Consider the following 20,134-nt stretch of genomic DNA (forward strand, 5'->3'; position numbering starts at 1 on the left):
GGTTGATGTGTATTACAGTCAAAAATAGTCATCCCCGTTTGAAATCTTTCCTTTCATAATGTGTTGTTTTTTTAAAAAAAATAGAAATTAAACACAAAAAATGTTGCCCTTAAAAATGTCTGTACAGTATTAAAATCTGCAAAAAGTGGTCCAGTATTTCCGAGTGATGCATATTGTAATGCAGGTCACGTGCTGGCGTGTGGCGAGCATATCGAACTGAACCTGCTCTCCGCTTCCTTCATTTGTTAGTATTGCTTCCTTTCTGGAAAACCCTCCCAACAAATCCACATGCATGTCTCACCACTAACACTGCAAACATTCATTCACTCTCAGCCTCTCTTCGGGGCTACATCAGATATCACAACAGGTTAAAAAAAAAGAATCAAGCGAGGGGCGTGATGCTCACCACCCGACCCGATTAAAAGGATATACCGAGGTCTCTCCACACCCCAAAGATGCTGATGGGACCTCTTCATTTCCACTCTGTGCTCTGTTTACAAGCCATGGCATTTGCCTTCTGCGCACTTGGTGCCACCCTGCCTACAGTGAGCATTGGAGTGCCTACTGACCATGGGGCTCAAGTCCAGGAATGGTGATGGCTCTGGCTCAGGCAAGAAGCTGCGGGTGGGTTTCGCAGCTGACCCCGAACCTGGGGTGGGGGGACTGGGGCTGAGCTCCGGGGGAGACCGCGACGGCGCTCTGCTTCTGGAAGGACGGAGTAAAGAGGACAGCAGAGCTGGAGCCAAGCAAAGTCTGAGCCTGCTAACCAAACCGCTGAGCAGCCGGCCAAGCAAGCGGAAAGCAACCTACAGAAAACTGCAGAACTTTATCTACGATGCGCTGGAAAGACCCGGAGGATGGGCTCTGGTCTATCACGCCTTCGTGTAAGTACTCGATGCGATCTCCCTTCGCAATTTCAGCTTGGATTTATTTAGATACACAGCGGGGCGATTCGCTTCTTGCTTTGCTGTGTGGAACTGCATTAACCGTACCTCGCTTTGTCTAAACCCCAATAATGACACAGAACGGTATTTCTGTTATTCTTCGTCTGTCAGGCACAAGCGGTGACAGCCGTTGTCTGCCGTTGATAATCAACATTCATGATCATTTATGTCGCTGAGTATGCTTCTGTATTTTTAAACAGTATTAACTGCAGAAAATCTATTTTGAATCGCGATATTCTCCGTGCAATTATTTCAGGCATATTACCGTACGAGTACAGGTGAAAAAAAATTTAAAAGCGTTTTCTGCTTTGTTGATGGACTCATTGCGCGATCCTGCCATAGAGCCACACCTACATGCGATTTAGGAAATTGCCTACTAGTATGCAAACGGTGCATGTTTTTAAGGAAGCATTTCGGCTCAAATCATCCTTGGCGGTTGCAGAATAAGCCACTGAATTGTTATACATATTCCTGAGTTGGAGTTCAAATCCCTGTCTGAAGCTGTGACGTGATTCCCTAGTGATATCAGGTTTATTCCAGACAGCAATGACTTTACCACGTTTTATTGGTACTTTAAAATCTACACCCACTCATGAAATGATTCCCTATGGAGAAATGCTATAGGCCAATTAGTAAAAACAGTTCGCATTATTTATAAATGCCATCTTTTCAAAAACAAATCCATATTCTATTTCACTTGATAATTACTTCTCCACTTTCTGATAGCAAAGGCTGGTGGGTGGTGTGAAGAGACACGATGTCTGCTTCTTAAACGGGCTGCACTTGGTCCAGAGTAAAATTTTCACAGCTTTACATCACCCTTCATGGTTGGAGTGCAAGAAACATTCTGTCCTATATCTTTTCCCGGTAATTATTGCAATGGAAGGATAAGTCCTTCAATATTGTAGTTTGTTAAACTCATTGGAATACATGAGTTTGAACTTGTATAGTTACCGTCAAAATATGGTCAAAAATGTTATGGACCAATAGATATTGGTGAGTGTTTTAGGAGCTCAGTGTAACTTTCTTGTGTAGTCAACAGAATGATTCTATTACATATGCTAATGAATAATCAAAAATAAAGAGTGCGCAAAATATTGTATTCTATGTAATTATTAAATACTTCAAAGTCATAATGCTAACAGTGTGAAGTAATAATCTTATTCTGTAAATTGAGAAAAAGTTAGTGAAGATACCATTAATATACAAGTTGGAAATAGAGTTCATGGGCTGTCACTTGTTACAGCCCTTGCCTCACCTGGAATATGATCATTTGCACACCTTGTAATACATCTTTACGTAGAAATGAACAGACACATCTTTGCTCTATTAATCCCAGGGATAGAGGTGACCTCTTATGTTCGTTTAAGACAAAGTACCCTTCCGTACTACAAGTGTTAGACCATACAGCACAATTTCAGTGTCCCTACAGGCTAACAAATTTGCATTGGTATATCAATGGAGTAGATTTCAATTGACTATGGAGCCGTCAACCATTGCTGAAGGTACTATAGCCTCTCGGTAGATTTTTTAATTGTCTCCTCTACTTGTCTAAATTGACGTATTTGAATTCACAGCTACTGTCATTTTAGCTTTAACCGTTCTTCCTATTTTTGTGTTATTGCATATTATTTTGTAATTTTTCTATATTATTCTCAAATTATGGTGACCTAACAGTTAATTCCAATCCATTGTATAAATAAAATACATCAGGAATAACTTTGCAAAATTTCCTGTAGTCTGACAGGAGCACCAAATCTCTTTATTTGCCTGAATTTTCAGGATTTGGTTATACATCTTTTTTATGGAACTTTATCAAAACCAATTTAAAAATAATTGCATAATGTAGTATCAGACTTTTCAATTCTTCCAGAAACAAATACTCTAATAAATAGCTGTTTTTGGAAGTTGACTTATTCTTAATACTTTTTTTAGGCTGTTCCTTTCCAAGAGATTCTCCTGCTTTGATTTAATTTACGCTCTTAGTCTTCTAGTAGAGATCAAATTAAATTTTCCTTTTTAACTATATGTTAAGGTTGACCAATATTGTTGCCTTTGGACCACAAAGTCTAATCGCTGTGGGTAAACAAAACCTGACGTGATGGAGATATTTTTGGGTGTGTTGATGCATCCTCAAATATATTATTTACATATAAATAAGTTTGCAGTAAATTAGCTTGCGTTCAATTCTGGGGTGCATCAGCACACCCAAAAATTTTAATGTGATGATAACATATTTACTACATATTCTATAAGACCTTTTAGCAGCTTGCTTTTTTTCCCAGTCTCCTTTATTTCGGTCAGTACAAAATCAAAGCACTAGAGTATTAGAAATATGTTCAAGTTCTTTTAATACCTAAAAGAAATATTTTTGCAGTGTGTAACAATTTTCATTTTAATGGCACCTCCACACATTCTCCAGCATTCTACATTGCATATTTATTGAACTTAATCTCTTCATTTATTTTCACCTACAAAGATATTTTTCATTTTCCTCTTTAATCTATACTTGTATATTCATGTATATTTTCAAAGGTTCTTCACTATTATTTGAATGCTATGACATCATATGGTCTTGTGGTATTTGGCCTATTATAGTATAGGTAAATTCAATACAGATTTAAAAACTTCCTTTTACAGTCTACAGCATGGAATAGGCTCATCAACATTGACTGTTGCCCAGCAGGCTAGTCTTATCTGCTCATGTTTGGCCCAGACCTCTAAAACACTACTATCTATGAACTTATCTAGCTGCCTTTTATTGATGTTAATGTGTCCAGCTCAACTACTGTTTCTTGCAGCTCATTCCAAAAATGCATCCCCTTTTGCATGAAGAAGCTGACCCTGATGCCCCCTTAAATTTCTCATCTTTGACCTTAAACCTATGTCTGCTTCTTTTAAGCACCCCTTCCCGGGAAAAATGATAATATGCTTTCACCTGTCCATACAGCTCATGATCGTGTATACATCTATTGATAACCTCTCAAACTCCTACATTCCAGGGAATAAAGTCCTAATCTACACAACTTCTCCTGTAGTTCAGGTCCCCAATTCCAGGTAACATTCTGGTAGATTTGCACTCTTGCTAGTTCAATAAGATTTTTCCTATTACAGGGCAAATACATACATTTCTATGTGGCCTCGTCTACATCTCATAACTCCAGTGTTACCTCCCATCCCCTATACATAATGGCGTGATAATAGTCTAGCACGCCAAATGCCACTTTCACCATCCAATCTACTTGTGATGTCACTTCAGTGAACTGTACAGATGACTCCTAGGTTACGCTCTTCCACAACACTCCCCAGGGCCCTATCATTCACTGTATAAGTCCTAACCTGGTTTAATCTCCCAGAACACAATACTTCATATTTATCTGGATTGAAAACAATCTGCCAGTCCTTAACCCGTATACCTAACTGATCATGATCCCTGATAATTTTTGTAAGTTTCTGCACTATCTACGTCACCTATTTTAGTCTCAACTGCAAGCCTACTAACCATGTCCTGTATATTCACATTTAAATTATCTTTATAAATTACAAACAACAGAGGTCCCAGCACTGACCCTTGTGACACACTACTAAACACTGGCCTCCTGTATGAGAAAAAACTACTTCCTACTACTCAGCCAATTATGAATCTTTTCAGCTATTTCCATCTGGATCCTTTGTGATCTAAACCTCTGGACTAGAACTCTTTGCGGGACCGTGTCAAAGTCCTTGCTAAAATCCATGTAGACAACATCCACTGTTCTTTCTTTATGTACCTTCTTGGTTGCCTTCTTGGAGTATTCCAAGAGATTTATCGGACATGACTTCCCGTGCACAAAGCTGTGTTAACTGTCTCAGATCAGACCATCTCTCTCTAAATGTCTCATATCAGACCATCTCTCTTTAAATCTCCCTCAGAAACCCCTGCAGTAATTTATCCGCCCCTGATGTCAGACTTAGTGTCGTGTCCTGGCTTGTTTTTACCTACCTTTCTTAAACAATGATACCACTTTAGCCACTCTCCAGTCCTCCAGAGCCTCCACTGTGGCCAAGGATGAAGCAAGTTTCCCACAGTTTCCCTAGTTTCCCCCAAGGTTCGAGAATGCACCAGACCAGGGCCCAGTGATCTATCCACCTTAATGAACTTCATGGACTCCAATACCTCCTCCCGGCTAATCCTTATGTTGTTCAAGGCAACATCTCTCATTTCACAAACAAGAGAAAATCTGCAGATGCTGGAAATTTGAACAAGACACACAAAATGCTAGAGGAACTCAGCAGGGCAGGCAGCATCTATGAAAAAAAAATACTGTCGACGTTTTGGGTCGAAACCCTTTGAGAGGATTGGAGAAACAAAGCTGAAGCAAAGCTCACTTCTCCCATTTTCTCAGCTTCTGTTGTTAAAAAACTGAGCAGATATGATCATTAAAAATCTCATTTATTTCCTTTGGTTCCAGACACAAGTGGCTATGCTGATCTTTAAGGGGTTCCATTCTCTCCCTTGCACCCTTTCACTCCTGACGTATTGTGCCTAAAGAATCTCTTGGGATTTTGCCTCACCTTGCTTGCTAGATCCCCCTCATATCCTTTATTTTTGCCTACCTAGCTTCTCTGTTAAGTGCACTCCTGCACTTCTTGTCAGTATCCAGAGATTCACTAGTTCCAAATTGCTTATGCACAATGTATGCCTGCTTCTTTTTCTTAATCAGAACTTCACTAGTCAATCAGTATTCCTGTTAGCCTTGTTCTTCACTCTTAACAGGAACGTGCAGGCAAGGAACTCTTGATGTTATACTTTTAAGGGCTTCCCACTTGGCTCCTTTCCTTGCAAACAATCTTGCCTAGACAACCACAGCAAGATCATGCCAAATGGCTCCAAAATTTGTTCTGCCCCAGTTCAGGGCCTTGCTTTCTCATTGCCTTAGAAAATATGAGTTGATCGTAAGCAAAAAAAACATTGCTGTGTTTATCATATATTTCATGTTTGAATATTTTTGAATATAATAAATAGCTTCAATAGTGCCTTACACTTCTACATAGAGCATTCTGTCGCATGAAAGCAGTACTGTATCAGGGATCCCCACCACCCAGGTCCTGCTCTCTTCTCATTGCTGCCCTCAGGAAGAAGATACAGGCGCTTCAAGACTCTCACTACCAGGTTTAGGAACAGTTATTATCCCTCAACCATCAGGCTCTTGAACCAGTGGGGATAACTTTATTTAACATCACATGCCCCATCACTGAACTGTTCCCATAAACTATGGACTCACTTTCAAGGACTCTTCATTTCACATTCTTGAGATATATATATATAATTTTCTCTTTTATATTTGCAGTTTGTTGTATTTTGCACATTGGTTGTTTGTCCACCCTGTAGGGTGCGGTCTTTCATTGATTCTATTATGGTTCTTGGATTTACTGAGTATGCCCGCAAGAAAATAATTTCAGTGTTTTATGTGGTGATGTCTAAATACTTTGAATATAAATTTACTTTGAACTTTGAGCTTATTTATCTATCTATCATTATTTCTTTCTTTTTGGATTTTCACAGTTTGTTGTCTTTTGCACATTGGTTCAACGCCCAAGTTGGTGCGGTCTTCCATTGATTTTATTATAGTTATTATTCTATTATGGATTTATTAGATTGCCCACAAGAAAATGAATCTCTGGGGTATATGGTGATGTATATGTACTTTGATAATAAATTTACTGTGAATTTTAATAGGAGAAGCAACTAGAAATTATTGCCGTATTTCAAAGAAACTGATACCTTTTTGATTCCATCATCCCTAGCAATGGAGTTAATTCTCTTGTTCATCTACATTGTGGTGTGGAGGAATGTTTATAATACTCCAACCTCGGGGGCTTTATTCTTTATTGTGTAGTTAATTACTGAATTTTCATTTGCAGAACCCCAATATTAGTCTTCGGGGATGGTTCCATTTCTGTCTGTTCTATTGCACTCTCTTTTTGTACATTACTTGTGATAACCCTAGTCTTGATGCATGAATGGCAGTGTTTCCTCTGACATCCTTGCTTGTTTCTTCAGAAACATCAGTCTATTCTCTTCCTGAGGAATCAATTATTGTTACTTGATGTCTGCAGTTTGCATCTCTTTAGTGAATGCTCCCTTCACACTTCTATAATCTTTTGCTGATGTTGTTATGCCACCAGGCTTATCAGTGTTTATAATTCTGCTCCATTCAGTGTTCATATCAAATCTGATATACTGTAAATTTAATTTTAAAAATTATTCTAATTTCTTTTCCATTAGGAAAATTGCTTTGGGAAGTCACTGAATTGAGAGTATTTTTAGGAACCAGATCCAGCAGCTTTGTATATTATTCAATAACATTGTACAGATTAAGTGATGTATTTAGTTACAGCTTGTTAAAAGATAAGTTGGATTAATGTTTTTCTAAATTTCATGTTTTAAAACACAAAACAGTATAGCGCAGTACAGGTCCTTTGACCCATGATGTTGTGCTGACCTATGCATGAGAAATCTAACATAGCCTATAACCCTCTATTCTTTTTACATCTATGTGCCTATCTCAGAGTATTTATTGTGTCTGCCTCTGCCATCACCCCTGGCAGTGCATCCCAGTCATCTACCACTCTCTGTGGTTTTAAGAAAAACTTGCCTCTGACTTACCCCTAAAAATTCCTTCACTCACCTTAAACAGATGTCCTCTGGTATTGGCCATTACTGCCCTTGGAAAAATATCCTGGCTATCAACTCTATCTATGCTTTTGATAATTTTATACACCACTATCAAGTTGCCTCTGTTACTCCAAAGAGAATAGCACTAGCTTGCTCAACTTGCTCTCCAATCCAGACAGCATCCTGGTAAATTTCCACTCCATCCTCTCTAAAACTTCTACATCTTTCTTATAATGAGGTAACCAGAACTGAACACAATACTCCCAAGTATGGTCTGCCCAGAGTTTTATAAAGCTGCAAGAAACTGGATGAGCCTTCCATGAGGAACCTTTTCAAACACCTGAGTAAACTTCATGTACACCTGAACCTCTATACCTCCCTCTGCGATTAGAGCCTCAACATCCTAACCAGAAGACCAGAATCTGTGCGGATTGGAAATAACATCTCCACCTTGCTGACAATCAACACTGTACACCTCTGGGATGTGTGCTTAGCCTACAACTCCACTCTCTCTGCACCTGTGACTGTGTGGCTAGGCACAGCTCAAATGCCATCTTTAAATCTGCTGATGATACAACTATTGTTTGTAGAATTTCAGATGGTGATGAAAGGGTGTACAGAAGCGAAGTGAAAAGAGTGAACAACTTCAAGTTCCTAGGTGTCAATATCTCTGAGGATCTATCCTGGACCCAACATATCAATGCAGCTACAAAGAAGGCACAACAGTGGCTATATTTTATTAGGAGTTAGAGGAGATTTGGTATGTTACCAAAGACACTTGCAAATTTCTACGGATGTACCATGCAGAGCATTCCAACTGGCTGCATCACCATCTGGTATGACGGTGGGGAGCTACTGCACAGGATCAAAATAAACTGCAGAGAGCTGTAAACTTAGTCAGATCCATCATGGGTACTAGCTTCCTAGTATCCAGGACATCTTCAAGGAGCAATGCATCAAAAAGGCAGCATCTGTGATTAAGGACCCCCATCACCCAGTTCATGTCTTTTGTTTTCTTTGCTATAATCAGGAAGGAGGTACAGAAATCTGAAGGCACACACTCAATGATTCAGGAACAGCTTCTACCCCTCTGCCATCTGATTTCTGAATGGACCTTGAACCCATGAACACTACCTCACTATTTCTTTTTATTTGTAAAGAAATGGCTTTTGTAAAAAAACCTGAAGATTCATCTCGGCTACTAAGGAAGTACAGAGGAATGTCTGTAGCCAAAGCCCTGGAAACTGCCAAGCAACGGTTAACAGCTCTGGCTACCAGACTACAGAGATACACAAAGGGCACAGAGGCCAAGCAAATAAATTCACTCTTCTCCAAAGAACCAGGAAAACTATTTGCAGAGTTCCAGAGCAACAAAATGCTGATATCAGAACCAACTAAAACAGCAGCTGAGGAGTACTGGAAGAGTATATGGGAGAAAGAAGCATCACATGACACCAGTGCCCAATCACTGAAAGACCTACAAGCAAGCCCCTGCAATCTCCCAGAGGAAGAACCAGTCACCATCACAGCAGTAGATGTACAGCAACAGGAAGCAAGTATGGAGAACTGCACATTGCCAGGGCTTGAGATGATCCATGCCTATTGGCTGAAGAAACTAACAGCATTGCATACATGGCTGGCAGCTTCAGTGAACCAACTGCTTGAAGCAGGCGTCTATCCTGTCTGGCTAACTCATAATGAACAGTCCTCACAAAGGTACAACACCATCAAACTACCGGCCTATAACCTGCCTGTCAAAAACATGGAAGCTCCTATCAAGCATCATGGCCACCAAGCTGAAGGAACATGTGAGTAAATTCCTGAGCCCTGCCCAGAGGGGGATTGGTAATGGAACCAGAGGCTCCAAGCACCAACTACTGGTAGACAAAGCAGTCATCTGAGTCTCCAAGACCAGGCAAACCAGCCTAAGCACAGCCGGGATCAGAAAGAATACGACTCAATGCTCCACACATGGATCCTGGAATACCTGTCTCTGTACAATGGCAACAAGACACTAATGAAGAACATCAAGAACTCAATGGGCCATTGGAGGACAATGCTAGAGGTTACCTCAAAGTCAATAGCGCAAGTGGCCGTCCGATGTGGAATATACCAGAATGTTGCTCTATCCCCACTGCTGTTCTGCATAGGTTTGACCCCCCTCAGCCAGATCATCTCAGGGAGTGGATATGGGTACATGTTCAAGAGTGGGGTGACCATCAGCCACTTCCTGTACATGATGACATCAAGCTGTATGCCACAAATGAAAGAGACATTGACTCTCTAATCCACCTGACAAGGATGTACAGCAGTCCAAATGGGTTGTCATTTGGACTGGATAAGTGCAGCCAGATGGTAGTGAAAAGAGTCAAACTCATCAAGGCTGAAGGAGTTGAGTTACCTGAAGGCCATATGTTCAGATGTACGGGACAGCAATAAATACTTGGGTATCCTGCAAGCACACGAAAGCCACACTGAGGACATGAGAAAGGCTGCAACACCCAAGTACCTCCAACAAGTGAGACAGATCCTAAAAAACCCAAGTATTTCCATCAGTGACCTAAGACTCACTTGTCTAAATTCCTAGAATTATCTCTATTACCTTTCTTGAATAACAGAGTGACAATTGCCATCCTCCAGTGCTCTGGTAGCATCAGGTAGAATGCAAAGATCATCAGTGTCTAGCAGACTATTCCCTTGCTTCCTGTAGTAACCTGGTGTTTATCCAGTCTAGCTCCTGTCCATCTATGTTAATGTTTGATACACATAAGAAACTAGGAACAACTGGCACTTCAATCCTGCCATACAATATAAAATGATGTGTTCGATCAGTTCCAGATCTCATCTCCTCTTCTGTGCTGTTTCCTCAAAGATTATCTAGTTTTAAATATCTCCAATATTCTTGTCACCAACCCTTCGTGTTAGAGAAGTGCAAAGATTCACCACTATATGAGGAGAAATCCTAACGCACCTCAGTTTTAAATAACTATCCCTGATTTTGTGATTGTACTTTTTCCACATTGGAGATTATTGCACTTGTGGAACTACCTTAACATCTACTCTGTCATGTCCCTTAGAATTTTATACCTTTATACCTCTCATTCTAAACACCACAGATTATAGATCCAACTTCTTTAGCTGTACCTGTTAGGGCAACTCTCTCATCTAAGGAATCAGACTTGGATTGATCACATTGCCAATATATTCTCAAATAAGGAAACTGAAACTGCATGGCATTTCATGCAAGATCTCACCAGTATCCCACACAAGTGTGACAATACTTTATTATTTCTAAAGTTTTGCTTTCTGAATGACCTACCTGTCAATATTTTGTGATTCACGCAAAAGGACATCTAGATCCCTCTGTACTTCAATAATTTGCCGTCTCTCTCCATTCAAGTAATGGTCTGCATTTTTATTTGTCCTGTCAAAATGCATAATGTCACATTTTTGCACATTAAACCCATTTGGCAGGATTTTACCCACTCATTCAACCTATTCATGCCCTCATGCAGAGTCCGAATTCGCAGCATGCTTCACCATCTATTTTTGTGTCATTAGAGACTTTGGTGACTTAGACTCCATTCCTGCCTCCAATATATTAATATATAATATTAATTTATATTACTAGTAACTTGTGATTAATGAGAACTTTATCACTTTACTAGTTACATATTTCCAGTCTAAAGAAAACAACTTATTTGCAATAATCCATCTTCAATGGATGCTAGCATTCTCCTTACAATACTGAGTTTTTGTCTTTTGGATATCATCTTCTAGAAATCCAAATACATTACATTCACAGGGTCCCCTCTATCAAATTTGCTTGTTATATTCTTTAAAAACTCTTGCAAATTTGTCAAATATAATTTATCTTTTTGTTTACATTCATCATCATTATGTGCTGTGTTATATGACATGGGCAATCTGGTCTCATGACCATGATTGTTCATAGCAAATTTTTCTACAGAAGTGGTTTGCCATTGCTGCCTTCTATGCAGTGTCTTTACAAGAAGGGTGACCCCAGTCATTATCAGTACTCATCAGAGATTGTCTGCTTGGCATCAGCGGTCGCATTACCAGGACGTGATATGCACCAACTGCTCATACGACCATCCACCACCTGCTCCCAAGGCTTCACGTGACTCTGATCAGTGGGCTAAGCAGGTGCTACACCTAGCCCAAGGGTGACCAGAATTCTAGCAGAGGGAAGGAGTGCCTTATACCCCCTTTGGTAGAGACCTATCTCCATATTGTCACCCGTTGTTTACATTAAAATTTTCCAATTGACAAGGTATTTCTTTCTCAATTATAGACTTTACTTCTTGCCAACTGCAGGTGTTAATTTAAAAAAATTAAAGTTACCCACTTTTTGTTCCTTCCTCAACAATTGATTCTCATTTATAGTTTTCCACTCTGCTTGTACCTTCTCCAAGCTCAGTGAATTTTGAAAATCTTCACCAAATTGCTCCACTTTTGTGTGTAGTCTGATGAGTCCTGTTGATTGCCTGCTGTTAGTTCCATTAGTTTTCCCAAAGCCATGACCTTACTGATAACAATAGTTACAAAATGCTTGCGAGCTATTTGAAGCTATCCCAAATGTTACCTCTGTTGTACTTAACACCAGAGATTCTGCAGATGCAACACGCAGACAATGCTGGAGGAACTCAGCAGGTCAGGCAGCATCTATGAAAATGAATAAACAGTCGATGTTTCAGGCCGAGACCCTTCTTCAGGACACAAGCAGTCCTGAGGAATCTGGAACGCATGTAGCCTCTTCCACCATGAAGACTAATACCAAATATTTTTGTCTTCAAGAGATGATGGGATAGAAATTCTTCAGATGCAAAAGCGGTATGGGGTTCTAATTAGATTTGGACAGGGCCTGAGTACTCAACGACAGAAAATGTCCAAAATTCCATGACCATGAGAGGCAGTAATTCCAGATCCTGGCACACATTCGCATGCAAACTGTGTTCAAGGCCTCTCTCCCGCCTCTGTGTAATGGGTCAGCGAGATAAAAACTGGGAGAGCCACCAGGAGGACTCATGGAGGAAGGAGGGTGGTAGATGATGAGGGCCTGGGGAGATAGGCAGATAAAAAGCAGAGGGCAGGATCTTTCTAAGGGTAGATTGGTCATGTTGAGGATTGTTGCCTAGTTCAGGTGACCTACACTGGCATTTTGGTGCAAGGAAGATGATCTAAATGGTGGGGAGATCTGAGTGGGTTTGGATGGAGAATGTTAGAATGTCTGGGGAGGCTATCAGAAGGGATAACAATGAATTCATGATGAGTTTGGGGAATAAATTATGAGGTCGTGGAGAGGATTGAATGGTATGGAGGGGGAAGTAAAAGGGGTGGGACATGAAAACATGGGTGGGTGAGCAGGGAATTCTCTTAAGGAGGAGTTTGGGAGTGAAAATTGATCATGGGGGGACTGAGTCAATTCCTTGGGATGTTAATAGAAATCAAGAACTTACTTTAAGAAAGAATAATGCCTTTGTGTGAATCACTTATGTTAACCTGGAGCAGTACAGAAAGAACAGGGTGAAAACAATAAGTCAATGGAATGAGAAAAGTTGGTACATGAAAAATAGTTGCAGGTAAATCAAAAGAAATCTCAAGATTTTTTACTCAACACTATAATTCTATTCTAATTCCAGAGGACAGTAGGGTCTATTAAAGATGAAAATACAGAGATGGAAGATGTATGAAGTTCTGATGAATACTTTATATCTGTTATCATGCAAGAGCAGAGTGATGGGCATTGACATTGAGGAGGAAGGAAAACCTGAATAGGAGGAACAAGGACAAAGGGATAGGAAAATCACATATTAAGGGATTGATGTCTTAATAATCGGTAAATAGATAAAAGACCAAAATAAAACAAATATTCTTAAAAGAAGCAAGGGAGGCAATGCCTCTGAGTCTATCATTTTCCAATTATTTTTAAATCTAAGTGAGCTTCTGAAGCAATGGAAGTATGCTGATGTTACCATTATTTAAAAAGGGGATAGACTGAATAACTACAGGCCAGCAGGACTGATAATTGAACTTTGGTAAATCGCTGAAAATAAAATCAGAAGAACTACATAAATCAGTAGTCAATTAAGGATGGATTTTTTTTATAGGAAGGCCAGATCAGATGAGGTTAATTGAGCTCTTTGAGGTGATGCAAGCATTGTCAATGTGGAGTGAACATTTCACATCATATCCATGGAGTCATAGAGCTGTACAGCACAGAAATAGGTCATTTGGCCCAACTTATCCATGTCAACTGTGAAGCCTAATCCTATAGGCTCACGTTAGGCCTATATCTCTCTTGTCCATTCCTAACCAACTACATGGATCTGAGAAATGTCCGATAAAGTTCTCCATGGCAGATTGATTGAGGTAGTAAACCGTCATCTGATAAGAGGAAAAACAACAAATTGCATTAAAAATTGGCCCCGTGGCAGAAAGAGTATATGAATTGTGAAATTTCGGTTTGCTAGGAAGTTTAGTGTATTGGGGTTTACAGGATTCAGTATTAAGCATCATGGTTGCATGTTATTTATTACTTTAGTCTTTACTGGAGGTCTACAAGCTTACTGTTGACATAAAAATTAGTAATATGGATTAGATGAAAAGGAAGTTGCAGGATACAGAAAACTGTCAATTAAGTCTCATGATTAGCATTATTATACTTAAACATAGACTAAACTTAAGCTAGCTAAGTTGCCAGAACTAAATAGGATTCACCCTAGAATTCTGAGGGAGGTGCAGCGGTAAATAGGTCAGATCAGTGGTCCAGATTCTAGCTGTGTCACAGCTCCTGTTACTTGGATTTGGTCCTGACCTTTGCCTCTGCAGAATTTACACATTCTCCTTGTGACCTCGTTGTTGCCTCTGCGGCTTTTTCCTGCATCCTAAAAGCACATGGACTGCTAGGTGAATTGGCCTCTTATAAATTGCCCTTCATGTCTACATGATTGATGTTAAAAATAGGTGCTTAATGGTTGGCAAGAACTGAGTGGGGTCAAGAGCCCATCACTACACTGCAGGGGCACTGACCATAATATTTCAATGCTCTGGATACAGTGCGTTGCCAGAGGGTTGGGAAGGAGAAAATGTCGGTCCCTTGTTCAAAGAATGAAGTAAGGATTAGAGAAGCAATTACAAGCATGTTAATCGCCTTCATACAAAGATAGAGAATGCTGGAAACAGCAGACAGGCATCATCTGTGGAAAGTAAAGACAGTTCTGAAACATTAACTCTGTCCTCTCTTCCTGACCTGCTGAGTGTTGGAGATTCAGGCAGTATGGAATGTAATTGTAGCTATTGTGAAATGGAATTGGGTTAGTATTGCCACATGTACTGAGATAGAATGAAAAACTTGTCTTGCATACTGTTCATAAAGACTGAATCATCATACAAAGCATTGAGGTAGCAAAAGGTAAAACAATAATAGCTGTAAAGTGTAGCCGCTACAGAGAAAGTGCAGTGCAGGTAAGCAGTGAGATAATACCAGGCATTAACTCAAATTAGAATTGGTCTTCAGTTCTTAATGTACATTGTAATCTGTAATCCATTTGAAATATATAGCGGCCTGGCTATACAAGAGATATGGTTTGCCTACACCAAACCAGGCAAAAGAGCTAAATTTGCAACAGTGTGACTGAGGTCAGGGAAGCTTCCACACCACCTAGGTTTATTGTCTCTTTTAATGCATTGTGCATGGTCAGAGGCATATTTGTTCAATCAATATTGGGATATTTGTCAGCCCTCATAAACTAATTGTGGATTTCTGGGTTCTCTGCCATAAGAAGCTTTCGGACTATCCATGTGAATAGACGTGATTGAACATAGAGAGCTGTCTTGTCAGTTACAGTGTGTTCACATGGTAAATATGTAATTCAAGGGAACCAATGGAAGAAAACAATGTGGAAGAAAACAGTGTAATTGTAGCTATTGAAATTGTATTGAATTAATTGCTGGTACATTTGCCGTTAAGTGTATTAAAAGTTGATATACATTGATAATGGGGAGACTGAATTGATAGTCTCTAGGGGAGAGCCTGTTAGACATGATGAACAAACAGCCTATATTTCAATCAGCTTCAGTGTCTTGCCAGTGCCTCAGTTCAGCATTACAGCACTGAGGGATAATGTGAAGGTATTAAGGAGGAGCCAAAAAATTACTTGCCAGAATAGGATGACGGTCCTTCTTTTACAAGGATAGATGAGAAAGGTTGGGACTGTGTTTTCTTTTTGGCGTTGGAGAGACTGAGGGGAGATCAAAAGAAAGTATGTTTGTCGTATGCATTAATGATCTGGATGATGGGGTGGTAAATTGGATTAGTAAGTTTGCAGATGATCCTAAGATAGGTGGCGTTGTGGATAACGAAGTAGGTTTTCAAAGCTTGCAGAGAGATTTAGGCCAGTTAGAAGAGTGGGCTGAAAGATGGCAGATGGAGTTTAATGCTGATAAGTGTGAGGTGCTACATTTTGGTAGGACTAATCAAAATAGGACATACATGGTAAATGGTAGGGCATTGAAGAATGCAGTACAACAGAGTGATCTAGGAATAATGGTGCATAGTTCCCTGAAAGTGGAATCTCATGTGGATAGGGTGGTGAAGAAAGCTTTTGGTATGCTGGCCATTATAAATCAGAGCATTGAGTATAGGAGTTGGGATGTAATGTTAAAATTATACAAGGCATTGGTAAGGCTGAATTTGGAGTATTGTGTACAGTTCTGGTCACCGAATTATAGGAAAGATGTCAACAAGATAGAGTACAGAGGAGATTTACTAGAATGTTACCTCTTTTTTAGCACATAAGTTATAGAGAAAGGTTGAACAAGTTCAGGGTGAATTGTATCATATTATGATCACTTCCCCTCAGGGTACTTTTACCTTAAACTCTCAAATTAATTCTTGTTCATTGCACAACACCCAATCCAAAATAGCTGATCCCCTAGTGGACTCAACCACAAGCTGTTCTAAAAAGCCATTTTGTAGGCATTCTAGAAATTCCCCATCTTGGAATCCAGCACCAACCTGATTTTCCCAATCTACCTGTATTTTGAAATCCCCAATGGCTATCGAAATATTGCCCTTCTGGCATGTGTTTTCTATCTCCTGTTGTAATTTGTAGACCATATCTCTATTACTGTTTGGGGTCTGTATATAAAGGTTCAAAGGTTAATTTTATTGTCAAAATATGCATTGTACACCCTATCCTCTTCAGATAATGTGGATTCACCATTATGCGAGGAACCTATTTCTACCAACGTCTCCTTATATGCGTCCAAAACTCACAGTTATGTGAGGAGCACTGCTTTCCCGCCAATAGAAGTCAGGTGCGCGCGCCTCACTGTCTCACCCCTGCCAGTCTCGCATTGGTTTTGGCAAGGTGTAGATGTGCAATCTTGTCCTCTTAAACTTTTGAGTTTTTACCTACGATGCAGTGATTTTGTGCTTAAAATACTTAACTATGCCTCCTAAGCATCTAATGTCAATTCCTGGGCCATCAGCCAAGCGGCAGAGAACTGCTTTAAATCTTGAAATAAAGTTGGAAATTATAAACAGGGCAGCGTTAGGTGAAGGTAACACAGTTCTGGGACGCTACTGCTGGGAACAGAATCTTGCCTTTAAAGTTCTTTTGTTGCTTGACAATGCGCCAGCCCATCCTAAACATTTGGACAACATTCATCCTAACATAACAGTGTCATCTCCTGCTGCCGGCAGTTCTGAGAGTTCTGTGAGTCTTCCTTCACCCTTTGCTGTGCTTGATGATCCTGTCGACCCACAACCATCCACCTCATCCATGTAAAGCTTCCGGCCACCACAACAACCATTCATCTCCTGGAGTGAGCACACTTGCCACTGTTGATGAATACTGTACACCCTAGTTTGCTAACTTTCTATGATTTATTAAGTTGAATATTACCATAAATTGATGAAATACAATGCAAATGTTGCCTTGTGGTACTGCTTTTGTGTTGTATTGGTATGAAAATGTGATTAATTTGCAGATAAAGCATACTTAGGAAACCCTCTGGAATGCATCCCTATTTTCTCCATTTAAATAATTATTCACATTATGTGTTTTCATACTATGCATCGACTGTGAGGAATGTGTCCCCCTCATGTAACGAGGATAGAGTGTATAATAAACTCTGATATTTGTCTTCCCCAGATAGCCATGAAATACAGGAAGACTCATGGAGTTGTTGAAAGAAAAGATGTCAACTCCCCCCTCTCCTGTTATGAAAAAGAAAAACACAACTTACAAACCCCCAAATCCCACACCTCTCCTGCAGAAAAAAAGCAGCGACCATAGCATTAAATCTGCCACCCCTCCCCTGCAGGAAAAAAGCAGAGGCAATAACAATCTCTGACCCCCTCAGCTGAGAGAAGAAAGCAGGACAATAGCAACAAATCTCCAAATCCCTCACCTGCAGAATAAAACAGCAACAATAACAATCCCCGACCCTCTCACTTGCAAAAAAGAACAGTGATAGTAGCATCAAAACTCACCTGTCACACAAAAAACAACTAACAGATCACCTAAGAACACAGAAAAACTGAAGAAGACCAATATAAAGTACAATATAATACTCAGCAGAGTATTTTTACCCTTGCAGTTCCTTAGCTCTACCCACACCATCCGATGCTATGTCACTTCTTTCTAATGGTTTGGTTCCATTTCATAAGAAGTAAATCTGTCAATTTGCGTCTTAAATAAAGAAACAAAAATTGCTGCTAATACTCTGCAGGTCAGCCAGCACCATGGGGAGAGAAGCTGAATTAAAATTTCATATAGATGAAAGATTATTGACCTGAAAGGTTAACTCTGTTTCTCTCCCTGCAGGTGTGGCCTGACCTGCTGTGTGTTTCCAGTATTCCGTTTTTATGTCCTCTGAATGGGAAGTATGTAAATAATAATAATATCTTCTGGCATATAGTTTCTGTGCACATTGAAAAGGTTTATTTTTGTAAGTACACACGATATGTACAGATAGCACCGGTCCCTCACTGCTCCAGTGATTCAGGTTTGACCTTGACCTCATCAGTGTTTATTGGGGCTGTGCACATTCTCCCTGTTGCTGCATGGTTTTGCCTGGATGCTTCCATTTCCTCCCACCTCCCAAAGGTCAATTAATCAGCTCCTGTACATTCCCTCTTTGCACAGTTAAATGTCAGAAAAATCTGAAAGGGGAGTGGATGTGCATGCAATAGAGAATAAGTTGCAGAGGCACACGGCAAGTATGAAGTGGAAGGACGGAACTGATGGGGCTGCTCTACTGGGAGCCAGCATGGAGCCAACAAGCACTATAGCACACACCTGAGCAGTGAAAGTACGTTTCTGTACACACAGTCAATATCTTCTCAATTCGTAGGCACATGCCTTTTGGAAACAGGCTCTTTTGTTGGTTCTGGCTCTCTATCAAGTACTTGTCTATACTAGTCTGATTTTCTAGCACTTGTCACATAGTCTTCTCTTCCTCAGTGTTTCAAGTTCCCATCTAAATGCTACTTAACTGTTGTGAAAGTACCTGTTTCTATCATGCTCTCAGGAACGAAGTGTTTTCCAAATTTAAGTCATGCTGTAGGTGAAAAAGAAAGCCTTCAATAATTTCCTGTTTAATCTCCTATTCCTCCCTCTCAAATCTGTGCAGTGTGTTATACATGCCTATGCTAAAGGGGAAAGTTTCTCATTATCTACTCTATCCATGTGCCTCATTATTTTGTAAGTCACACTTGGCTCCAAGGAAGACACAAGCAGCCTATCCAAAGTAACACACACAAAATGCTTGAGGAACTCGGTAGGTTAAGCAGCACCTATGGAAGTGAACGAAGGCCAAGACCCTTCTTCAGCACTGGGAAGGAAGGGGGAAGATGCTGGGAAGAACTATCCAGTCTCCTTCCATCCCAGGCAACAGTCAGGTGAATCTGCTCCAATGCTTTCATATCCCTTCTATAGTCTGGTGACTGGAACTACATATTATACTGCATCCTCATGTTTTGGTAAACCTCTTTGCCCATATAGTTTATGCTTTGTGTCACAATGGCAATTATCTTACATGTTGTCTTAACTATATTAAACACCATTGTCGCTAATTTCAGGGATATTTGCACTTCTACACCAACGTTCCTTAGTATTTTCAAAGGTCCTATCACTCACTGGATTTCTTCCTACCTTTACTAATCGACTTGGAATGTATTACCTTACAAGCATTTTAGGAGGTCAAATAAGGCTAGGAAATGTGCATTTTGAATGCATATTCAGGGACTGGTAGCTACTTACAGAGTGCATCTACACACAGCTTGTACAGAACATGGCTGAGAGTTTCCTGCCACAAGTGTATTGGGGATGCCTGCCTGTGATGTGAACTCTTTGGTTAAGCTGTCCTGATCTGTTGGCAGTGTGCTAATGTAATGTGCTGCGCTCCAGGCATTCAGGACAGTTGATGTGTATAAATTGCAGAAATGCGCTGGAGTTGTGATAGTCATCCTTTGGAGAAGAAACAATCATCCTTCTTAGTG

At 40.1% G+C, this 20,134-nt stretch overlaps 1 protein-coding gene across 1 annotated transcript in view; it reads left to right on the forward strand.

Annotated features, from left to right (window-relative positions):
• Positions 1-268: 268 nt before the first annotated feature.
• The window catches only part of kcnq3 (potassium voltage-gated channel, KQT-like subfamily, member 3), a 438,332-nt gene continuing 418,466 nt past the window's right edge, over positions 269-20,134 (forward strand). The window contains exon 1 of the mRNA XM_073043231.1: positions 269-884. Within this exon, the coding sequence (XP_072899332.1) occupies positions 571-884 (314 nt within the window). The 5' untranslated portion in view covers positions 269-570. The remainder of the gene's footprint in view (positions 885-20,134) is intronic.

This window comes from Hemitrygon akajei, chromosome 1 (assembly GCF_048418815.1).
Source record: "Hemitrygon akajei chromosome 1, sHemAka1.3, whole genome shotgun sequence".
Classification (NCBI taxonomy): domain Eukaryota; kingdom Metazoa; phylum Chordata; class Chondrichthyes; order Myliobatiformes; family Dasyatidae; genus Hemitrygon; species Hemitrygon akajei.